Below are 24762 nucleotides of genomic sequence, written 5' to 3'. Positions count from 1 at the left end.
TTATGTTGTTAATATAAAAGATATTGTTTAGGCATGCATGTAATTTATATGGGATTCTTTTTATGTATCGACAAGCGGCGCTTTGGAGAGTTTTCAATTGACAATAGAGAATATAATAACAAAAATTCATTATACTAAATATAGTTACTCTTACAAATTGAAAGATGAAATTCAAGATTGAACCTTAGTGAAAGAGCATCAACTGCACAAAAAATTTTATATAGAAAACAAACAAAATATGTTCAATAATATATCATTTTCTTACGAGTTATTTGCAAATTAGTCGTCCCATTAAACATTCCTATGTATTTATTATAAACTTCTTCCGAATTAAATGGTATTCTAAACCTTTTAGACACGTCTTTTGGCCATTCTCCCTTATACACAGCGCATATCAGATCAGCTATAGTTTCTTTGTAAAGATTAACATCAAATTCTGATGGCTGTACCAAATGCCATCTGAAATGAGGGCTTGCAACATATACAACATATAATTGCAATGTTAATCCAGAGAAATAAACATTTTGATCATTGCAAGTGTTTCCAAATATATAGCAACCGCATCCTTTATGCAAAAATATATCATTGAAGACAAAAGATCCTGCGCCAATCATAAGAATTTTTGAACTAGCAACGACTTTTGCCAAAAATGTGAAATTTCTCGAGGTCCAATAATCGTACAATATCCAATTATATTGAGGATAGGTAGTTCTAGACCAGTTGAGTAAGAAGTCGATATTAGAAACATGTTCCCATGTTCCTTCCAATTTGTTATATACTGAATGCTGCATAGGCTCAATTTTGTCAAGATTAAAACGGCGATAAAAAATACTTCTTAAATCTGCCCATGCAATTTGCAATGCATTCCATCCAGCTTTTGAGCAGGCAATGTAAGCATCCTTTGCATATATGTAGTCATCAGTAAGTTCGTGCACTCTAGTACTATCGAATCCAAGGTGTCCAAGAAAACGCTTGGCATCAGCGATGTCGTATTTAATGAAAATTTCAGCATCCAAAGTGATGTTTGAAGGTAATGCGATCAATCCACAAACCATGTCGTTTATGAAATGGCCAAAGGAGCCATGATACGTAAATCCAATAGCTACTTTCTTGTATACTTGCAATGAATGAACCTTAGGATTGAATTCTGGAAATCCACAATTTGATCCTGTTAAATGTGCAAGTTTTCCATTAATATTAACACCTATTGTAGCAAAATTTACATTTTTAAAATGGTAGTATAATACATGTTGCAGAATTGTGCATTCTTGGCAAAAATTATGTCCGATGTGAGAAGTTGTATGAGAAGCTAGGATGTTATTGACCCATTTGTAGTCAGGATATATCGTATAATTGTCAATAATTTCCGTGTTGTCTAAATCGGTAACATCATATATTTGTTTATTGTCAATATTGTATATTAAAGGTTCATGAATTCGTGGATTTATCATCATGAATGGGGAAGCAAAGCATTTATAAAGAAAAAATATATGTAAAAAACTCTAAACAGTAAAGACTGCCTAGTTTTCAAGAGATATATGAAAAAAAAATATATACATATATAAAGTTGCCTCAAAATCTCGATTGAAAGACATTGAATTTAGTTTTGAGAAGACTGTTTTTCATTTTGAGAATTATTAATTAGCATATAATTATAATCATATTGTATGAAGTTATCAATTCTCTTAAATTTTGAAAGCTTAAGAAATTTAAAAGCACAAACAAATATATATTATTAAAATCATGGTATTGATCAATTTGAAAAATTTTGAAATTTTGAATACAAATTTTAATGTAAACTTTAATAGTTGTAACAGAATAGGAAACATCACAGATGGCAACTTACATTAATGAAAAGTTGGAATTTTTTCAATAAAATTTTATTCATGAAAAAAGATGCATGAAATACAATAATAGTAATATAGATACGTTATACAACATGTTAAATAAGTGATCACTATAAGCATAATAGCTTTAAACAAAATAATCATATCAAAATTTGTATCTGTAAGCAGCAAGAGTGTTATATCCTAATATTAGGTGTAACTACTTATTAGACAATGAATACAATATAATGCATTGATTAATAGGCTAAAGAAAAAAAATTATATCCTTCAATTTGGACAATCCGAAATTTTTCTTAATTAATTGAATTACATATACATTAATTTACAATTAAGTGATATCAGCGAGAAACTTATATGCACGTTTAACATTATCAGATTTCAAATGAAAACATGGATTTCATTGCATGTTTTTCAATACTAGCTCCAGAAAAATGATACAAAGATGAATAAATAGTAATGTCCCTAAAATAAGGTACAAAACAAAAAATTATCAACAATATACTTAATTTCGGCTATTATGATAAAAAGTGAATATGTCAAAAACATTTATTCCATCATCTTGTTATCTGTACCTCACCACGGACTAATATGAAGAGAGATCAATTTCCAAAATTTTACCAAAAAGAGATTAGGCCTAATTTTTATGGCCAATCTTTATGATTTGTTATACAGATACTAGATCTACTACTCCCCAAAACAATTCATTTTTTGAATGGCCCCCTTTTTTAGGCCTTCATTTTGTGAAAAATGCCAATATTATACGATTATTAATATATTTATTTTTTTGTTCTCAATAAAGATATTCAAAAGTCAATATAAACCATTCAAATTTGAGAGGAAACTCATTGAGAGGCTCGGAATTCGAGTAGTGAGGAAGGGTAAATTTTGAGAGCCAAAATTTCAAATCCCCTAAATATTTCAAAGCCCTTCTACTTAGATTTTGTGACTACCTTATATATATATATATTTTAGCTTTCTCTTTATGTTTTTTAAAAGTGATATCTGATGTAGATATTACAAGTACCGAAAAAACTCGATAGTACGGGGAAAAACTCGGTAGTACGATTATTTTCCCCTCAAATCCACGATCGCACTATCTAGTTTAATTTGAGTGTAAAAATAGAACCTACTAACTATGTAGATTCTAAAAAACTTATAATGATGTCAAAAAAATTGAATGAAATTTCATCGCTGACCACGGTTGCCATATCCCAAATGGGGCCGAGATAGGCTTTCCAGTGGTAGTAGGTGTCTCTAACTCAGCCTTCCGCCACACAGATAGAAACTATCATCTTCCAGGATTGTCTACCTGCAGTAAGGGCTTTGGAAGTGCTCAAATTTCCGACCTGCTTGAAATCTTCACTCCAACTTCAATAACATCGGGATTTTACTGTATCAGTAGGGACAAATATCGATGCTGTTGAAGTTGGAGTGAAGATTTCAGCGGGTATGGCGAATTTGGTATGTGGTGCTCGAAGAGCGAAACTCGAGAGTATCGCAATCAAATGCAAACAAACAAAGAGAGTACATGCCGAGGATGTCATACAAATCGTAAAATATGACTCTTTGGTTTTGCAAAATAAACAATTGTTTAATTAGGAATAAAAATATCGTATTTTTGCATTTTATAAGTTGCTTAGCCTTCCTTGTCTGTTATTTGAAGGTTTTTCAAGCTTGGACCCACAATTCACTGAGATTTAATGAAGTCTGGGTGCTAACGTATGAAAAAATTGAGGGACTGTCACTTTTCTACTACCGAGTATTCTGGCCACTAACGAATTTTTTAGGTCACTGTAGATATAGGAAAAAAATTCTGGGGAGCACGCTATATTTGAATGCATCACATTTTCATTTTGGAAATCGGGGATTGTTTTGTTAATGATACAGATTTTAAACCATTAATTTGTAGTATACATAACATTGATTGAAAATGAGCTTGATAACTTCCACAAAATCAAAGAAAATTCTGATCAATTTTCTCAAATCTGGAATTTAGAATCTGCGCAAAGGAATGATTATATTTTTAATTAAAATAATTACCATGAGTGCGTTTTATTATTAAGATTACAAGACTTAAATTATGAATATGATATAACTGAAATCGAATCCATACTATATTGTGTCATGCACACAATACTGCTAAATGTTACATCCTTAATTAGGAAAGTGAATATTGTATATGATTTGCCAAAATCTAATTTAGAATTTGACTTTGATAATAGAGATGCGAATAACATTTATCGACAAATGCATGATTAGGCCTAAGTATTTTTCTGAATGAAGCGCTAATATTGGGCGTGGGCGCACTACTTATAAAAATAATTTCAATTCATTTTTTTGAACAACAGTTTATAATACAATTAAATTCTTGCTGAGTGAGACGATACAAGTGCCTGACCTCTTAATGATCGTCTGACATCGAGAGGTGGTAAAGGTATGGTCGCATCTTCTCTAGAATCCTGTGCTTTTATTGTTGCAGTTCTAGGGGATATAATAGATCCATTTCTGGACAAAATCGGTCCTGATGCTGAAAGGTTTTCGTCTTTTCTCTGATTTTGGACTTTTCCCCAAACTTTTTCTGCATCATTTGCAAAAAGACCAATTTGTTCTACTTTCTTCTGCTTATTAACTAAAGCAACACGGCGGCGCTCTCTTTTCTGCTTTAGTTGTGCCAAGTGAATTAAAGATTGTTGTTCGAAAAATTGTTTTTCACCTTTTTGTCTGGTTTGGAGCATCCGTAATGAGTTATCATAGTCCCTTTGCATGGAGAGGTGGGCTTCATACTTTTCCTTCTCCTCAGCCTTTGTAATAATTGATTGGACATCTCCAGCCTCTTTAAATCTGTTCTGCTGCATCAATCTCTTAAATTGCTTCCTCAGATTAATCAGTCCGTGTGATGCCCTGTTATACTGTCTTTGTTTCTTTTCTGAAGTCCATTCCTCAGCATGTTTATCGAGTTGGTCGTTGTGGGTATTCTCCAGTCTTTCTCTTGCCTTCTGCTGACTCTCAAGCAGCTCTTTGATCAATCTGTCTGTTTCTTGGTCGTATTGAGAAATTTCGTCATTAACTTCTTTGAGCTGTTGCTTGTACTGATTAATGGCTTCATTTTGTGCTTCTGCTTTTTGTTTATCAAGGAGGCATTTTTGAACAAAATCTTGTGCAGAGTTTATTCTATCTGAGACAGTAAATTTGTGTTCGGCTGCTGCTTCGTTTCTCTCCTGTATTAGAGAGTTAATGATGTAATTATACTGTTCGTCTGTTAAATTGCGTATCGGCTGCTGCTGAAATGCCATTTGACGGTAATGTTCTAATTCTTCGTCTGTTAATGGCACAGATTGTTGATCATTTTCCTGTTCTGGTTCATTATTTTGAATTGACTTTGGCGATTCTGGGGATGAAATAATGGGACAAGGTCTATGTACACTCTTTGAGCTCTCAGAAGGTGGTGTAGGCTGAAATCCGGTTGATTTTCGATTTTTATTTATTTCGATATCTTCAGCTGGAATCTGATTAATTTTATGAGATAATTTGTTATCAGAAATATTAGAAGGCTCTGGTTCCTCTGATGCTGACGATGATCGCGTTTGCTTTATTATTTTCTTGCGTTTCTTCCTCTCATGAGAGGATTTAGTTTCTGGATCACTAAATTTTTCTGAAATTGTTGACATGATAGTACCGCTTTTGTTTTTTCCCGCTGGATTTTCAATGATATCCTTTGGTTCTTGAATTTGAAATTGCTCAATTTCTGATTTAACTTGCTTTATCTCATTATCATTATTATCCATTATGTCTGTCAAGATTGTTTTGATTTCAGCTTCCTTTTCATTTGTTTCCGATATTAAAATTTCATTTTCGTTAATATCTATGTTGTCCTTGCTTAGATTCCCTAAATTTTTCTCAGTCTCAAGATTGTTGTTAGGCATATTAGTAATTAACAAATTCTCTTTGGATTCTTCCTCCATGCAAAAGCGTTACAAAAAAAAATTAAAAAAAATTGTATGGATTTCAATCATTCATTACTTTGGGTTTTGGCAAGCACGTTTCGCATCATTGCAAATGGGATTTTGCTTTATATGGTTTTAATCAAAAAGACCTCTGAAGGAATTTCTATTCGAAGTCAATATTTAAACATAATTGTTTTATTGACAAGTTTTAATTACAACTCATCGATTTCGTTGGATTTGATATATTGCTTTGTCATGATTTTTAATGCAAGTACAGCTATTATCGCAATTATTTTTACAAATTTTGTTTATCCATCAGCAATTGATCGTAAAAGAGATACGTTAATGATTGAAATCATTATTGCAATTTCTATAATCCTTACCATTTTTACAGAACCCATCAACGAATGGGGAAATTTATTTTCAACCTTTTCAAAATGGACAAACTCAATGTCTTTTTTACCACAAGTTATTTTATTAGGCAGGAGTCACAAAACCAATTTATACATTTTAAAGTATATGTTTTTTATTTCGATTTTTAACCTGTTTTGTATATTGGATGGCTTTTATGATATTTTACTACACAAAAAGAGTATCGAATTTTCATTATGTGCTACAAATATATTTCAATTCATAATTCAATGTGATTTTCTATTTGTTTTTATCAAATCTAGAATCAAGCAAAAAGAATTTGAGTTACCATACTAAATACAAACACGTTTACTAATATACATACAAAAGAAATGAAAAATTTATTGAGGGAAGAAGATTAAGTCATTATTTGAGAATCTTGAAAGAGTAAACTTGGAATTTGTTGATACTTGTGTGATAGAAACAATAGAAGACTCATTTACATCATCTAAATCAATGAATTCCTCCTCTGCTTTTTTACTTTTACAAATAAGGCTGCACATGTAAAGATTGCATATAACTAATATTGAGATAATAATTAGAAGGGCAATTCCTAACTTTTTACTTGATAATTTTCCAAATTCGCATATTTGACTATCATATTGAGGTAATTGAAAGTCATTTCGTTGTTCGTAGTAATTATCTGCGTCTGAGTTGAAAAATATCTCTAGTTTGTTTGGAGTTGTTAAGTTATCAATTAAAAGTCTTACAAAAATGCTTGAATTTGAATCTGACTGGGATACATTGATTGTATCATTTGTATTTAATACTGTGTAATCTGTAAAATTACGATAAATGTTTATTGTAGAATCAAAATTTGGAGTTTCAAGTTTAGCATGTATTGATTGATTCCCATTAGCTGCAAAGATCATGCATTTGTCAGAGCCTTTAATGTAATTAAAGAAATGTTGACCTTCATCTTCAAAATTTACCAAAATCTTATTTTCGGTTGAAAAATATATCCCATCAATGCACATTCCTGGCAGACTAACTGTTGTAAAGTCTATTGTACTCAATGATTTTGATCGAATATAAACTTGCTTAAAAGGTTCCGACAAATTTTGATGAAGATGCGCCAAACTAATTAAAGATTCATGACTAGGGTTCGAGTATATCTCTGAATTGATGCTTTCCGAAATCCAGTACATCAAATTAATAAATTTTTTCTAAATATCTTAAATATCTGGATCACTCACATATACAATGAATTGAACGATAAAAATAATACAAACTCAACTAAGTTTCCTGTCTTTCAACTAAAAAAAATTATGCAAATTAAATTAAATTGTTTATTCAAATATAAAACAAAGATGAAGTAATTACAGTTATCATAAACTTTATGAATAACTCTGTAATTGGTTCAGATTTTCGTAAAAATATTTTTATTAATATCGATAAGAATACGTTTACCTACTATCACAACATATGGATAAACAAGAGTAGAGTGATTTTAATCATCGAAACTTTTTAAAAGCTGTAAGCTGGAAGGAAAAATCTTGTTTTTTCTGAGTTAGTTGTAGAACTATTGATGCACGAGTTATCATTGTGATTTAGAAGGATGTCAATGTACTGACTGAAGGATATGAAGTGAATTGAATTTCATTGCATTTCAATTTGATCAAAATTTGTTGAAATGATATGAATGTGTCAACATCTGTATCACTCTCTTTCACTCTTTCCTTATTCTTTCGAGAACGAAGCTAGCTCAGCTTTCGCTGAGCGAATTGACACTTTTGATGTCCTAAACGTACATGCTCTCAAATTTATCGAAAAAAATTATACCACCCAAACTAGTATATTCAAAAAAAAAAAAAAAAAAAAAAAAAAAAAAAAAAAAAAAAAAAAAAAAAAAAAAAAAAAAAAAAAAAAGGTAGTGGGGCTTCCAGGCACTTCGTGCCTTCTAGCCCTGAAGATGTTTAGTATAAATGAAGTTCTTATATACGGGTCTTCCAGGAGCTTTTCACAAATTATATATGTTTTCATGTTTTGTCAAGACTTCTTCGTAAAATCAGACAAAAATAATGTTTAGGGTAGAAGGTTAGATATAACCTCTTTTCTAACCTCTTTTCTACCCTCTTGAATTTTCAAGATTTCTTCGTAAATGTTTTGTCACTTTTCTGTCACTTTTCAGGAAAAAAACATTTTTATTGTATATAAAATGAATTTTACAAAACCACCGTTACCCTTCTTTGGAAATAAGAGTAGATGTAAAGATATTCTATTGAGAGAACTTAAGAAACTACCGAATGGTCTAACATTTGTAGATTTGTTCGGTGGAAGTTTCTATATATCCCATCTGTGCCATACAATATTCCCAGACTCAAAGATTATATGCAATGACTTCGACAACTATATGAACCGTCTCAAACATATACCAGACACAAACAAAATATTGAGTGAGTTGAAAGAAAAGATACCTATAGGTAAGATGGAACGTATACCATTAGATAAGAAAAATACTGTCAGAGAGGTTTTGAAAAAGGCAGAGTATATTGACTGGGATAGTATATCTGCTAGACTATTATATAGTGGTGCTATAAGAGTTCATGACATTGAAACACTTATGTCAAAAGTTTTATATCTTAACTATACAAATGTTTTCAAAGAGAACATAGAAAAATATATTGAGGGTATAGAGTTTGTGAGATGTCATTGGACAGAGTTGTATGAAAAATATAAAGACAAGGAAAATGTTTTCTTTATAGTGGACCCGCCGTTCTATAACACATGGGATTTTCAATACCAAGTAGACTGGACTTTGAGAGACTCTTTAGAAACTTTAGACGTTTTACATAACCATCCATGCTTTTACTTTACATCCGATAAAAGTGGTTTGGAAAGTGTCATGAGATGGTTAGAGGACATACATGACTATGAGTTTAGATACGATAAGATAGAATATGAGAGAGGTCCTATAAACTGGAGAAAGTGTCATAACAAAGAAATTTTACTAGTAAGTAAATGTGGTTTGAAATAGGACTACTTGTTTTAGGTTTTTTCCATTGTGTCATTTATTTATTTGACGTGGCAGAAAAGTACAGAGAATATGAAGATGAACCAATGCCTGCAAATGTTCAGTATATGTACTCGTAAGAGATATTTTTATCTAATATTAAATGGACGCACAGAACTTAGCGAATGCACAGCAACCTGGACAACCAAACCCAGAGAATATTCCAAATGAAGTTAGAATACAAACTGCAATGGCAAACTATGGTCAAGTGCCAACAGATGTACAAATGCAAACTGCCATGTCAAATGACGCTGCGTTAGGTTTGCCACCATGGTATGCAAATATGAGATGGAAAGAGTTTTATACAAACCCTGAAGTGGGATATAAACAACTTTATGCAGATGACGCGAACACAGGAGTTGACCCAGAATATGTTTTCTACCAGAGGAGAAACAGAATGTATGAGCTCCAGTTAAAGAATGCTATGGAACTCAACAGGAAACGTAAGAGACTAGGCGGACATTAGATTTTTACACGTAGTAAATGGGTTTCTTTGGAAGAATAGGAAACTTCTTTCGAAATGTTGGAAGAGGTATATGGAATGGAATAAAAACCGTAGGAAGAGGAATTTGGAACGGAGTCAAAAATATTGGTAAAAGAGTAGGTCAGTTTGTTGGTATTATACCTAAAGACCCTGAACCAGAAGAACAAGCTCCTGTTATACAACAGCCTGAACCTGCACCACAGTCAAGTTGGCAACCAAATCCAACACCTCAACCGTATTAAAAAATTATATTTTTACCGTTCGATAGTAGTTGTATATGAAACTAAGTTCTAAGTAAAACGCATGGTATAATGGAATTATTCTCTTTCTTCCATCTGTTGTAAACCATACTTGAAAGTCTGAAATACTTCCACGGTGGTTCATATACTTTGTAGGTTTTTCGTAAAAGTCATTTGCCAAGCATAAAAAAGAGTTTTGCGCACCAGAAAATGAAGCATGAACGATAATAGCATCTGAGTCGAAAACATCTTTAAATAAATATGGTTCATCTCTTGCATATCGACTGTAAATATTTGCTAAAGGAAGTTCGACTTTCTGATTTAACATTCTTTGCAAATAATACCATGACATTGCAGTGAATTCTGTATATATTTGTTCGTCTTTCTTTGGATTGTCTTCGTAGATTTGAAATGACACTTGTGAATTTTGTTTGTCATATACAATTCTCACATAAAGTGTGCTCTCGGTATTTGCATATTCATCAGCATATTTTGCATAACATGAATTTATTTTATCTTCTATATTTTTTAACGCAGTCTGTAGAGAAGATGAAAGGTCAACTTGTATTAGCTCAATTTCTTCCCACATTTTTCGTTTCCCTTCAGATATATAATCTATATGAAACCTTACAATAAATGGAAAACTTTTATCTTCTACAGACACAAACTTCATTCTACGAAAGCCAATAGCTTTTGTGACAGATGGGTCTCTTAGCCATCTTAATGGGTAGTCAAAACGATAGCCTTCATGCTTTACGGTCTCTGTCTCAAACTTTTGACCGACATTAGTAAAAAGTTCATCTAATGGTTTAGTTGTAGCAACTCTTGAATTTTCTTTTTCTATTGAAAGCATATTTTATCTAGAATAAAAATGTCGAAAGAAACAGCGTCTATGAGAGAAATACAACACAACCGACAACTCATTTTGCAAGCTCTAAATAAGAACACAACAAACTTTTCAAACTATTCTAAGATATCTGAGTCATTGAAAGAAGGAAACTTAAAACTGACGATAAACCCAATGACAGATGAGTTTCTGTTTCAAGACAGTAAGAACCATACTGTTTGTATAAATCCAACAAAAAGAACTTTAAACGAGAAACCTATAGATGAACTTCTTTTGAAGGCAGATATTGACAACAAAGCTGACAAAGAGTATGTCATTGAAAAAGTTCAAGAAGAACATGACAGAGCAGATGCAACATATGCAACGAAAGAACATACTCATCCTGAACTAGCAGACAAAACATATGTTGACATAGAATATATTATATATTTTCATTATTTGAAAATTTTGATCCTATCAAAAAATAGTCAGTGATGGTAATCTACTATGGATATGAAACATAGTTATCATAATTCAAGTATACTATATCACTTAATCGATCTTATTTGATATCGTAATTTTACCAATTTTGAATAAATAGGAAATTCAAACTGTTATCAATAATTAGGTTATGCTAGTAGTACTTCTTCATTCGTCATATTTGGTATTTTATCTTTTGTCGGTGAAATCGCAAATATTATTTTTGGGGTGAAGCAAACAAGGCGATCATTGGGTAGACTTTTACTGTCACCTATAGGACTAGATTTTCATAGTAAAGTCTGAGACAATGATATCAAAGTTTGGGCGTGGCGGCACTTCTAGTCTGCCTAAGATGTTCGATATTATGTATTTTTTGCTGCATAAATGCATTTGAACTATAAGTTATGTCCAATGGCGGGATTTCTAATGTTGAAATTAATCCTTTCTATATGCGTATTAAAATGTAGTAACTATAGTTAATCATTTGCAATAAGACTGTAATTTATTCAATACAAACAATTTTATTTAATCTTTTTCTCTTGTATATCCGGAATTGCTTCAAATATTGAAGTAACATGGTTAATAATATGAGTAAGTCCAACAATGTTGCTCTCTTTGATTATCATGAACTGTTTCGTGCAAAGGTTGAGTAAAAAGTCTTTCAAGTACATAACAAACGAATACATGTTTGGAATTCTGCACTTGAGGATCAGATAGACTATAATTGGTGTAGTTCATCTGCCTGAGCTCCTGAGCGTATTCCATGAAGAAAAGCGTATTCAAAATATAAATTGCTTCATTTAAATGCCCAAGAGCTATAACTGGGATAGGAATGATCCTTGCTTCTGAAATTTCGGCAATTGCAAGCTAATATCTCTGTATTATCAAAATATTTTCTGACTTTTTCAGCTGAAGGAGCAATGCACAATTCTTGCACCATTTTCTCTGGTGGATGTGATAAGAAGTCATCATTCTTCTTAAACTGTGGATTAAATGCAATGTACATGTCAATTGGGAGATAAGTCATAATATACGTATGAAAACAGATAAGAACATTGGTATATGCTTCATCATCTGCTATAACCGCTCTAATCCTGCTACAGTACGATTCGAAAACTGAATAAAATTTCGAAAGTGATTGAAAGTATTCGATTGATCTACTTTCGAAGTTTCCTTTGATATCTTGGTTCGCATCCAAAATTCTTCAAACAAATTGTAGTAAAACGCATTGTGTGGATTGGAAGAAATCGATTTCAGTCTTTTTATCATTGAATCAATGCTTGTTCCTAGTAAGATAACTTAGAGAGTGATTCTTCTTCAATGTAGCATATAGTTTCTGTCTTTCGAGCTCATCTTCGAGAGAAGGAATTATATCTGCCCATTCTCTGCTTCCTTGTTTAGGAAGAAGGGATAAATATCGCTGTAGAATAATCTGGTGGTCTTCTTTATGCTCAAGATCTGCTTTTCTTCGATGGAAATTGAGAAATTCGATAAAATTATTCGGAGCGTTTCGCAAACAGGGGCTTGCTCAAAGAAATTAAAGATAGTCTTTGTAGTTTGGCTGGAATTATCTGATCCATGTTGTTTGCGTCGCCTTGTTGTGATCTGAAATGAGATAAGTCCTTCAAAACAACTTGGAAAAAGCAGAACGGGTACTTCTTGTTCTCAAATATTATTTCAGCGAGCTGTTTCAGCTTTGGATGGCAGTCGCTGTTCAAAACTAAGTATGCAAGGGTAACTGCATCGGTAAGTGATTGAACCATGGGGAAATCTGACATCTTAAGCAATGGTAGGATGTGCGAGACTAACGGTAAGTCTGGAATTTCATCAACATTCTCACATTCGGAAACAAAATCAACAAAAGCACTATGTAAATCAGAAATAGAATCACCAGAAGCAGCAAATTGGAATGTGTGACATAAATTATTAAGCCTAGTGAAGTATTCTGACTTAAATAAATAGAAATCAAAAATTCCGTATTCTTTTGGATTTTTGATTGCAGCGTTAACCAAACATTCACAAACGAAACTTTCTGCTGTCATAAGTTTGTTTTCATCAATGTTAAAAAATCTTCTGATTATTCTACGAACGTGACGAGGAATTAACGTAATATTTTGTAACTGTTTTTAGTTATAGTCAGCGCAGCATTTTTATATGTCTTGATCTGTAACTTTTAATGGCAATATTAAATCCAAAAGTTCATTTCCCATTGTTTTCTTGAAAAATACTGGTCCGATGGATACTCTTATGAAATTTGAAAGTGATAAAGTAAGATGGAGCAATGAAAACGTGCGATTCGTAAAGGCAGAATTAAATAAAAAGTCAATGTATGATTCTGCCAATTCAGAAGACCAGCAGTATCCGAATATGATGGAAGAGCAGAAAATAATGCATAATGCAATGGATTGAAGTCAAAGGAATGAATTTTAGAGCCAATCCTGAAACAAATTTGTCGTATTGAACTGTCGACGCAAATGTACTTAAATTTTTTGATAGATGCATAATGAATTCATCGAGAACTTGTTTGTCGATTCCTAAGGATGCAAAATCGGTTCGAATACTAAGATCTTTGTTAGTATAATAAAATTGCTTTAGTGACGTATCTAAATCTGCTGCTCTTGGCATTTTTGAATATAATTTAAGCACATATTCTCTTGTAATTTGATAATCTTTTCTAAAGTAATAAATTGTTGTTTTTTGAGATTTGCTTTTTGAACTCTCGCCATGTGCATGTTTCTTTAACTTCTTGATGAATATTGTTCAGGCTTCGCGCTGATTTTGTCCAAAAAAAGCTCATTGTAAAAAAATTGAAATGAAAGTGACAAAAAAAATTCTTTCAATTTTGATATCGCTTAGACTACATTATTGTAGGCCATCTTTATAGATAAATAAGTTTCTAGTGGGCAAAAGAGGCAAGGTTCTGATCTGGAATGAATTTATTATATATTTAATCTTCAATTTGGATATTTCCTAAAAGAGTAATCTATATAAAGATATGGTAGTACTAATATATTGTGTAAAACTTATTTAATGGTATTTCATTGATATTATACTAATATATAAAATCAATTTTTGAAATTGTAGGGGAAAAGTGATAAGGTTTATTCAAGATGAAATTATGAATTTATTAGTTATTGGCCTTCCATCTATATATCGACTTATTTAGAAATCAACTGATATTTTTTTCATTTTGTTGTAAACTGATTCAGGTCTAATTAGTGATAATTAAATTATATACAGTATGTCTAAAATATTTCTCTATTCTTCGAAGATAACGAAGGATTTGAATCCATCGGGCGGCTATGGTCTTCCTTTCGCAACATGTATATGCCAACTGCGATCCGCAGGAGAATTCTTCGCTACCTCTTCGAAAACGGTGTCCTTTGCGTTTCCGATATCCAGTCCGGCACACACGAGGAACTCGACTGCCTCAACATCTACCCATACAGATCGGCCGCGCCTTCGTTACAAAGGGCTTCTGCATAAAGACATACGCCTGGTCTCATGCTTACTACACACTTACAGACAAGGGCATTGAGTCCTCCGCAACTATTTCGGCCTTCCAGCCAACGCCGCCAGCTACACTCCGCGAAGCCGAGGCTAAGGTCCTCGAAACACGCCGTGACCGCCCACAAGGCCGTGGCCCCACGCCGCTTCGGCAATGGCCCACGTGGCGATCGCCCACAGCGCGGTGGCTTCCGCGGCCCACGCCGTGAGCAGGCTGAGCAACCACAGCAGGAGTAAATTGGCTTATTCCTAATAAAACATATATATAATGCTTACCCTTATATCAAACAAATTATTACAATGTAATTGATAACTAACCTTCAGATATATTAATCGATAATGCATGTCATATAATTTTACATATCTAATGAAAAATGAAATTTAATTATTTTTCAATATGAAGAATTAATATGATAATTATATGATTGATTATGGATTTTGAGTTCATCGATATAAAATGTTACTTTTGAACTGAAAAATGCCATAAAAAAAGAAATAATTGTTATCATGCATTGCAAACAAATATTTAATATAAATACAAACATATTTATTATCTAAAAGATAGTTATTTCATATCTCATCAGTGAAATACGTATATATTTAATGGTGTTTGTGTTATTAGTAGTTTCTATCACATTGAAAGCAATGTGGCCGTATCTTTCCGATTTTCTAGTAGAATCAATGAACTCATATGACCGTCCCCATAAATAATGAGGTGTTTTATTATTCTTTTTAAAATGAGCTCCTTTGCACAAGTTTTCTTGCATTTCAATGCTCTTATATGGTACGGAATATCATATGTAGTGGACAAAGTTTGGGATCCTACAAAAGTCTTAATAATTGGTGGAACTTTGAGAGAATAAATTGACATAACAAAAGTAAACTTGTCTTTAAAGCCATCAATTGCTCTTAATAATATTTTGGAGGATCCGAACATTCCATTAAGTCCAGTTCTCACCATATTCTCAATTGTGAAAATTTTAGTTGAATTTTGAAAAGAAATGGATGATTCTATATGTTTTGACTCTTTCAGTTGTTTCTGATCAATTTCTGATACAGTGGTTGAAGGGAATAAAAAGATAGAAAAAGGAGTCAATAATTTTCTTTCAATTGCATAAAAGAATGAAAATGACGGATAGAAATCTAGATTTGAGTAAAAAATATACTCACAATCTGTCATCCATGCTGCTAAATTCACGAGATATTGATTTCTTTGAAAACTTTCCATAAATTTAGCTGACGCATTGATACATTATCAATACTATATATCTTAAGCGATTTCTGATATTGTGGCTTATATAAAGAACTTTGAACTTATAAACGTTCATTACTTGAAGAGCAATAGAAAAGAACAAACTGGAGTGGTAAATCAACTAGTTTGTCAATCATATAGCTATAATAGTTGTATAATTTTTCAAGTTGTTGGATTTGTGTCGAATTATCTTGATCTACAAAATTAACTATTTCTGCGTATGGTTTCTTACTCATTTTGTGGTTCTCTTTCATCCATTTATATAATTCCTCTACTTCTTGCCTGTTTTTTTGTTGAATTTTCTGTGAATTATTCAAAATGATTTGAAAATTTAAAAAAGGAAAAGGTTTTAGCTGAGAAATTTCCGATCTATAGGAATTTTTATCGTTCATCATGAAGATCATGTCTTTGGCCAAAGAAATCGAGGAAACAAAATTATCCGAAATATTTGTGAAATTTGGGATTGTTTGGCTAATTCCGATTGTATACTTGTACAAATTATCATATTCTTGCGATATCTGGTCTGAATAGTAATAGCACCAATTAAATTTTTATCAAATAGAATCTGATAAATTTGTGTCTTTTTCATCATGTTTTGGAATTAGTAACGATCCTTATTTGATATTTGAAGTAATATTCATTCAAATTGCTATTATATACTCTAATTCGTTCTCTGTAAAAGCATCTTGAATAAGGTAGATATTTTTGATTGGAATCCTATCTAGAGCTTCATAAAACCATAGACTAAGTAAGTTAATATGTTGTGGCTGCTTTATTTGATAACAGATTCGTTATTTTTTTGTAATTCATTTACTAGAGCTTTTCCTAATACAAAAGCAGATCCTAATACTAATGTATAACATTTTGATTTATTGTAAGGTCATATTTAATATGGCAATGAAAATAATCTTCTTTATTCGTATGCGAAAAGCATTTGGGAAATTTGTATCGGAATGTGTAAAATCTATGTGTTCAAAGCATTTGTTTGAAGTATTGAAGTCGAAAATATATTTATTTGGATTTGGTTCGAAATTTAAGTTCAAATTTTGAGTTTTTTTGATGAAATATTGCGAAAAATGCCATAATATTATCAGTGAAATAAACACATATATTCCATTTCGGAGCCTTGAGAGTTGAAGCCCGAAATGAAATCATTTGAAAAGAAGTGAAGAGATAATCACATTTCAGATATGTCTATGTGTGAATTAGTATAGTATTTGCTTCACCAATCATGTTTGAAGGATTGAACACTACCTTAGTCATCAAAAACTGAAGAAGAAATCTATTACTTTGCTCATTATCAACAAAGTTTATTTTCTATTAGAATGTGAATCACTAGATATATAATTCTAAAACTTTAGTATGTCAAGGTCGAACACACCCTAAACCAAAAATTAAATTCAATATTATTTAGAAAATTTGATAGAAAAGGGTAAATTTTCTTGCAGAATAGAAAAGTATATTTGTAAAAATAGTTACTGTGGAAGTCCCTAGTCCGGAATACGATTATTTATCTGAAAAAATAAAATAATCGTCTGACAAGGGTAAATTTATTTCTTAACCATTTAGTTTATTATAAGAACTTCTTATTTAAAATCTTTTTAAAAATTGTGATGAAGTAAACCTTTGAAAAATTCTCTTAAAATTAAATCCAAATTTAAAGAGAAAATTTGGATGTTTTATAGTTACATAAAAAAAAAAAAAAAAAAAAAAAAGGTAGTGGGGCTTCCAGGCACTTCGTGCCCTCTGCCCCCCGTCACTTTCTGTCACTTTTCAGGAAAAAACATTTTTATTATTATATATAAATGAATTTTACAAAACCACCGTTACCGTTCTTTGGAAATAAGAGTAAATGTAAAGATATTATATTGAGAGAACTTAAGAAACTACCGAATGGTCTAACATTTGTAGATTTGTTCGGTGGAAGTTTCTATATATCTCATTTGTGCCATACTGTATTTCCGACTCAAAGATTATATGCAATGACTTCGACAACTATATGGAACCGTCTCAAACATATTCCAGACACAAACAAAATATTGAAGAGTTAAAAGAAAAGATTCATATAGGTAAGATGGAACGTAATCCCATTAGATAAGAAAAATATTGTGAGAGAGGTTTTGAAAAGCAGAATATATAGACTGGATAGTATATCTGCTAGACTATTATATAGTGGTTCTATAAGAGTTCATGACATTGAACCTTCCTGGATAACCAAAATGGTCTCTTATAGTTCCGTCTGTTGGAATTTTAATGAAGTTATTTTTCAGTATAGAAGCATGAAATATTGGAATGAAAGTGCTTAACATAAATTTTCCGGTAATAGAAAGCATAAATGCAACAATAAGAACTCCCTTATGAAACGTTAATGGAAGAACGAAGACGATTGGCCGAGAGAGATATCCCAAAAAATAGTGATGCGAAAAATTCCCAAACATATGGGGTTTCTCATATCCCGTCCCCTATCGTTTCCCCAATTCAATTTTTTTTTTGGAATTTTATTTTTTTCCCGCCCATTTGAATTAAAAATGGGCGATTTTCGTTAATGTGATTGAAATATCATAAAATTAATACATATTTTAGCTAATAATTCTATTTTTATACAATATTCTCTCATTAAATCAACATTTTTTTCTAATTTTAATTTTTAATTTTTAATTTCTTCATAATTTTAGCGATTTATGCTCATTATTAGCAAATAAATAATATATATAATATACTTATTTCATTTTATTCAGATAGGTCTTTGGGATTGGGATACCTTGTCCAAATTCAGAGGAAGTTTGAGAGGTTGGGATGGGGTAGCCCATATTCAATTATCCCAAGTGTACTCCACGAATTTAAAATTATATTATTGATGACATATCTAAATTTATAGATAAAAATTTCAATGCGTACACAATTTTTTTTGAGAAAATTCTTTTTTTTTACTTATTTTCATTCATAAAAGCTCACGTGAACTTAATTAACAACTGAGACATTTCCTATGAAATCATTTAATGCCGTCAAAATAGACATGTCTAAGCTGTTTTGAGTGACTTTCGCTCGATGTCTGATGCAATATCAGACATCGAGCGAAAGTCTCTCATATTGGCAACACATCCATACGATCAATACTATAGCTACGAATTACAAGCCTGTTTGGGCAATTTTTGGCCGAGTTCTGATTTTTCATTAGATCTCGAGCGAAAGTCTCTCAAATTGGCTGCCAGTTCATAAGAGTGAAACTCTAGCTACGAATTAGAAGCTTGCTTGAGAGACTCTCGCTCGCGTTGGGATCTGCATCAGAACTCGAACGAAAGCCTCTCAAAGTGGTAAGACCTGCTCATTGTTGAGCAGGAGCTGCGTAATGTGTTCGAGTAGAGTGAGGCTCTTCTAAGATCTTCCTTGTGATTGGAAGAAATTAGAAGAGTCTCACTCTACTATTTTGTAATTGTATGCCCTGGCCTTTGAGTGACCAGGGCTGCGTAATGTGTTCGAGTAGAGTGAGGCTCTTCTAAGATCTTTCTTGTGATTGGAAGAAATTAGAAGAGTCTCACTCTACTATTTTGTAATTGTATGCCCTGGCCTTTGAGTGACCAGGGCTGCGTAATGAATTCGAGTAGGATTGTACAATAGCTCGGCAAACGCCGAGCAAATTGATATAAACGTACATCCCACAAAAAATGGATTGTCAAAATTTATCCCAAATTTTACAAAACCGCAGCGGTTATGACATCCCAGGGCTAAAAAAATTCGGAAACTCGCATCTCTACAAAAAAAAGGCATTTAAATTTTTTTTGGAATGACATTTATACAAATTTTGTTATTAATAACATATGCATTCTTTTATAAGCATCGGAGTCTCAACAATAGTCTAATTCAATTTAAAATAACATTGAAAATTTTGAGAGTCTGTCAGAAGTGCTACCACTCTCAATTTTTAGTTTTTTGCTCAAAAGATATGGGAAATAGTTTTGTTATATATCATAGTTATTTAGCGGTTGTTCTCAAAAAAGAACCTTAAATATTTGACACACGCACTTTTTTAGCATCCTGATAATATGTTATAAACGAATTTCATAAAGAGAGGCCGAAATAATTCAATATGGACACGTTAGATTTCATTGAATTTCTTTGAAGCACTACTATTAATATTTTGTTTGATTACTAACAAATTTTTATTTTTCTATATAATCATCCTTTATTTGAGTTTGTAAGTAAGAATCCATGAATATTATTTTGTAAAAGCAATATATTTTACTACAAAAATGCTCATTGCAAAAGATTTCCTATATTTTTATCTAATCAATATGACTATAGTATTGTCAATTAGACATTAACTTCGTACATTCAATAAATACCATAATACGAGAGTTTTACGGAGTTTTCAAAGATATTTTAAAAAATACTGTTATCTTTCACATTGGCCATCGTAATATAGATACTAATATCGTAATTCACATTATATGATCTTTATTAAGCTTAATTCATGCTATATTCATTATTTGTTATTCATTAACAATTGCATAATATGAAAAGCTTAATAGCTGTATCAATAGTGCTCATTACTGAGCTATATTGAAGCAGTAAATTATAGAAACTTAAAATTTCAAAAATTATTTTTATTAAATGAGTAGGCTATAATAGATATGAATCTTTTGATGGCATAAAAAGCAAATCAGCATGCTATATAAGTTAGAATATAAATATTCATTTTTCATTATTTGAAAATTTTGATCCTATCAAAAAATAGTCAGTGATGGTAATCTACTATGGATATGAAACATAGTTATCATAATTCAAGTATACTATATCACTTAATCGATCTTATTTGATATCGTAATTTTACCAATTTTGAATAAATAGGAAATTCAAACTGTTATCAATAATTAGGTTATGCTAGTAGTACTTCTTCATTCGTCATATTTGGTATTTTATCTTTTGTCGGTGAAATCGCAAATATTATTTTGGGGTGAAGCAAACAAGGCGATCATTGGGTAGACTTTTACTGTCACCTATAGGACTAGATTTTCATAGTAAAGTCTGAGACAATGATATCAAAGTTTGGGCGTGGCGGCACTTCTAGTCTGCCTAAGATGTTCGATATTATTGTATTTTATGCTGCATAAATGCATTTAGAACTATAAGTTATGTCCAATGGCGGGATTTCTAATGTTGAAATTAATCCTTTCTATATGCGTATTATAAATGTAGTAACTATAGTTAATCATTTGCAATAAGACTGTAATTTATTCAATACAAACAATTTTATTTAATCTTTTTCTCTTGTATATCCGGAATTGCTTCAAATATTGAAGTAACATGGTTAATAATATGAGTAAGTCCAACAATGTTGCTCTCTTTGATTATCATGAACTGTTTCGTGCAAAGGTTGAGTAAAAAGTCTTTCAAGTACATAACAAACGAATACATGTTTGGAATTCTGCACTTGAGGATCAGATAGACTATAATTGGTGTAAGTTCATCTGCCTGAGCTCCTGAGCCGTATTCCATGAAGAAAAGCGTATTCAAAATATAAATTGCTTCATTTAAATGCCCAAGAGCTATAACTGGGATAGGAATGATCCTTGCTTCTGAAATTTCGGCAATTGCCAAGCTAAATATCTCTGTATTATCAAATAATTTTCTGACTTTTTCAGCTGAAGGAGCAATGCACAATTCTTGCACCATTTTCTCTGGTGGATGTGATAAGAAGTCATCATTCTTCTTAAACTGTGGATTAAATGCAATGTACATGTCAATTGGGAGATAAGTCATAATATACGTATGAAAACAGATAAGAACATTGGTATATGCTTCATCATCTGCTATAACCGCTCTAATCCTGCTACAGTACGATTCGAAAACTGAATAAAATTTCGAAAGTGATTGAAAGTATTCGATTGATCTACTTTCGAAGTTTCCTTTGATATCTTGGTTCGCATCCAAAAATTCTTCAAACAAATTGTAGTAAAACGCATTGTGTGGATTGGAAGAAATCGATTTCAGTCTTTTTATCATTGAATCAATGCTTGTTCCTAGTAAAGATAACTTAGAGAGTGATTCTTCTTCCAATGTAGCATATAGTTTCTGTCTTTCGAGCTCATCTTCGAGAGAAGGAATTATATCTGCCCATTCTCTGCTTCCTTGTTTAGGAAGAAGGGATAATATTCGCTGTAGAATAATCTGGTGGTCTTCTTTATGCTCAAGATCTGCTTTTCTTCGATGGAAATTGAGAAATTCGATAAAATTATTCGGAGCAGTTTCGCAAACAGGGGCTTGCTCAAAGAAATTAAAGATAGTCTTTGTAGTTTGGCTGGAATTATCTGTATCCATGTTGTTTGCGTCGCTTGTTGTGATCTGAAATTGAGATAAGTCCTTCAAAACAACTTGGAAAAAGCAGAACGGGTACTTCTTGTTCTCAAATATTATTTCAGCGAGCTGTTTCAGCTTTGGATGGCAGTCGCTGTTCAAAACTAAGTATGCAAGGGTAACTGCATCGGTAAGTGATTGAACCATGGGGAAATCTGACATCTTAAGCAATGGTAGGATGTGCGAGACTAACGGTAAGTCTGGAATTTCATCAACATTCTCACATTCGGAAACAAAATCAACAAAAGCACTATGTAAATCAGAAATAGAATCACCAGAAGCAGCAAATTGGAATGTGTGACATAAATTATTAAGCCTAGTGAAGATATTCTGACTTAAATAAATAGAAAAATCAACAATTCCGTATTCTTTTGGATTTTTGATTGCAGCGTTAACCAAACATTCACAAACGAAACTTTCTGCTGTCATAAGTTTGTTTTCATCAATGTTAAAAAATCTTCTGATTATTCTACGAACGTGACGAGGAATTAACGTAATATTTTGTAACATGTTGTTAGTTATAGTCAGCGCAGCATTTTGTATGTCTTGATCTGTAACTTTTAATGGCAATATTAAATCCAAAAGTTCATTTCCCATTGTTTTCTTGAAAAATACTGGTCCGATGGATACTCTTATGAAATTTGAAAGTGATAAAGTAAGATGGAGCAATGAAAACGTGCGATTCGTAAAGGCAGAATTAAATAAAAAGTCAATGTATGATTCTGCCAATTCAGAAGACCAGCAGTATCCGAATAATGATGGAAGAGCAGAAAATAATGCATAATGCAATGGATTGAAGTCAAAAGGAATGAATTTTAGAGCCAATCCTGAAACAAATTTGTCGTATTGAACTGTCGACGCAAATGTACTTAAATTTTTTGATAGATGCATAATGAATTCATCGAGAACTTGTTTGTCGATTCCTAAGGATGCAAAATCGGTTCGAATACTAAGATCTTTGTTAGTATAATAAAATTGCTTTAGTGACGTATCTAAATCTGCTGCTTCTTGGCATTTTTGAATATAATTTAAGCACATATTCTCTTGTAATTTGATAATCTTTTCTAAAGTAATAAATTGTTGTTTTTTGAGATTTGCTTTTTGAAACTCTCGCCATGTGCATGTTTCTTTAACTTCTTGATGAATATTGTTCAGGCTTCGCGCTGATTTTGTCCAAAAAAAGCTCATTGTAAAAAAATTGAAATGAAAGTGACAAAAAAAATTCTTTTCAATTTTGATATCGCTTAGACTACATTATTGTAGGCCATCTTTATAGATAAATAAGTTTCTAGTGGGCAAAAGAGGCAAGGTTCTGATCTGGAATGAATTTATTATATATTTAATCTTCAATTTGGATATTTCCTAAAAGAGTAATCTATATAAAGATATGGTAGTACTAATATATTGTGTAAAACTTATTTAATGGTATTTCATTGATATTATACTATATATAAAAATCAATTTTTGAAATTGATAGGGAAGAAAAGTGATAAGGTTTATTCAAGATGAAATTATGAATTTATTAGTTATTGGCCTTCCATCTATCATATCGACTTATTTAGAAATCAACTGATATTTTTTCATTTTGTTGTAAACTGATTCATGGTCTAATTAAGTGATAATTAAATTATATACAGTATGTCTAAAATATTTCTCTATTCTTCGAAGATAACGAAGGATTTGAATCCATCGGGCGGCTATGGTCTTCCTTTCGCAACATGTATATGCCAACTGCGATCCGCAGGAGAATTCTTCGCTACCTCTTCGAAAACGGTGTCCTTTGCGTTTCCGATATCCAGTCCGGCACACACGAGGAACTCGACTGCCTCAACATCTACCCATATCAGATCGGCCGCGCCTTCGTTACAAAGGGCTTCTGCATAAAGACATACGCCTGGTCTCATGCTTACTACACACTTACAGACAAGGGCATTGAGTACCTCCGCAACTATTTCGGCCTTCCAGCCAACGCCGCCCCAGCTACACTCCGCGAAGCCGAGGCTAAGGTCCTCGAAACACGCCGTGACCGCCCACAAGGCCGTGGCCCACGCCGCTTCGGCAATGGCCCACGTGGCGATCGCCCACAGCGCGGTGGCTTCCGCGGCCCACGCCGTGAGCAGGCTGAGCAACCACAGCAGGAGTAAATTGGCTTATTCCTAAATAAACATCTATATAATGCTTACCCTTATATCAAACAAATTATTACAAATGTAATTGATAACTAACCTTCAGATATATTAATCGATAATGCATGTCATATAATTTTACATATCTAATGAAAAATGAAATTTAATATTTTTCAATATGAAGAATTAATATGATAATTATATGATTGATTATGGATTTTGAGTTCATCGATATAAAATGTTACCTTTTGAACTGAAAAATGCCATAAAAAAAGAAAT

At 32.1% G+C, this 24762-nt stretch overlaps 8 protein-coding genes across 8 annotated transcripts, besides 2 other annotated features; 3 read left to right on the top strand and 5 right to left on the bottom strand.

The window, feature by feature from the left end:
- Nucleotides 1-56: 56 nt before the first annotated feature.
- On the bottom strand, nucleotides 57-1531 carry TVAGG3_0626230 (glycosyltransferase family; the record flags this gene model as incomplete). Its single annotated transcript, XM_001300128.1, has 1 exon — nucleotides 243-1451. The coding sequence occupies one exon, from the start codon at nucleotides 1449-1451 to the stop codon at nucleotides 243-245; it is 1209 nt and encodes a 402-aa protein (XP_001300129.1).
- A 2665-nt stretch (nucleotides 1532-4196) lies between these two features.
- On the bottom strand, nucleotides 4197-5818 carry TVAGG3_0626220 (uncharacterized protein; the record flags this gene model as incomplete). The annotated part of the gene is made up of 1 exon (XM_001300129.1): nucleotides 4208-5809. One exon carries the CDS (start codon nucleotides 5807-5809, stop codon nucleotides 4208-4210), a length of 1602 nt encoding a protein of 533 aa, XP_001300130.1.
- Nucleotides 5819-6387: 569 nt separating this feature from the next.
- On the bottom strand, nucleotides 6388-7922 carry TVAGG3_0626210 (uncharacterized protein; the record flags this gene model as incomplete). The annotated part of the gene is made up of 1 exon (XM_001300130.1): nucleotides 6544-7074. The coding sequence occupies one exon, from the start codon at nucleotides 7072-7074 to the stop codon at nucleotides 6544-6546; it is 531 nt and encodes a 176-aa protein (XP_001300131.1).
- A 119-nt stretch (nucleotides 7923-8041) lies between these two features.
- Nucleotides 8042-8140: a mobile genetic element.
- A 1178-nt stretch (nucleotides 8141-9318) lies between these two features.
- On the top strand, nucleotides 9319-9681 carry TVAGG3_0626190 (uncharacterized protein; the record flags this gene model as incomplete). Its single annotated transcript, XM_051240576.1, has 1 exon — nucleotides 9319-9681. One exon carries the CDS (start codon nucleotides 9319-9321, stop codon nucleotides 9679-9681), a length of 363 nt encoding a protein of 120 aa, XP_051087163.1.
- Nucleotides 9682-9698: 17 nt separating this feature from the next.
- Nucleotides 9699-9941, top strand: TVAGG3_0626180 (serine threonine-protein phosphatase family; the record flags this gene model as incomplete). Its single annotated transcript, XM_051240575.1, has 1 exon — nucleotides 9699-9941. One exon carries the CDS (start codon nucleotides 9699-9701, stop codon nucleotides 9939-9941), a length of 243 nt encoding a protein of 80 aa, XP_051087162.1.
- A 7753-nt stretch (nucleotides 9942-17694) lies between these two features.
- Nucleotides 17695-17756: a mobile genetic element.
- Nucleotides 17757-18183: 427 nt separating this feature from the next.
- On the bottom strand, nucleotides 18184-18805 carry TVAGG3_0626160 (uncharacterized protein; the record flags this gene model as incomplete). The annotated part of the gene is made up of 1 exon (XM_001300269.2): nucleotides 18184-18312. A coding segment is annotated over one exon (129 nt), but the record flags the coding sequence as incomplete, so codon positions are not given.
- Nucleotides 18806-21092: 2287 nt separating this feature from the next.
- On the bottom strand, nucleotides 21093-23551 carry TVAGG3_0626150 (VPS9 domain family; the record flags this gene model as incomplete). The annotated part of the gene is made up of 1 exon (XM_001300270.2): nucleotides 21254-23545. One exon carries the CDS (start codon nucleotides 23543-23545, stop codon nucleotides 21254-21256), a length of 2292 nt encoding a protein of 763 aa, XP_001300271.1.
- A 524-nt stretch (nucleotides 23552-24075) lies between these two features.
- On the top strand, nucleotides 24076-24544 carry TVAGG3_0626140 (Chain K Plectin/S10 Domain Containing Protein; the record flags this gene model as incomplete). The annotated part of the gene is made up of 1 exon (XM_001300271.2): nucleotides 24076-24501. The coding sequence occupies one exon, from the start codon at nucleotides 24076-24078 to the stop codon at nucleotides 24499-24501; it is 426 nt and encodes a 141-aa protein (XP_001300272.1).
- Nucleotides 24545-24762: the final 218 nt, after the last annotated feature.

Source organism: Trichomonas vaginalis, chromosome III (assembly GCF_026262505.1).
Source record: "Trichomonas vaginalis G3 chromosome III, whole genome shotgun sequence".
Classification (NCBI taxonomy): Eukaryota; Parabasalia; order Trichomonadida; family Trichomonadidae; genus Trichomonas; species Trichomonas vaginalis.
Note: the sequence above shows the minus strand (reverse complement) of the source record. Positions and strands in the feature narration are given on the sequence as shown.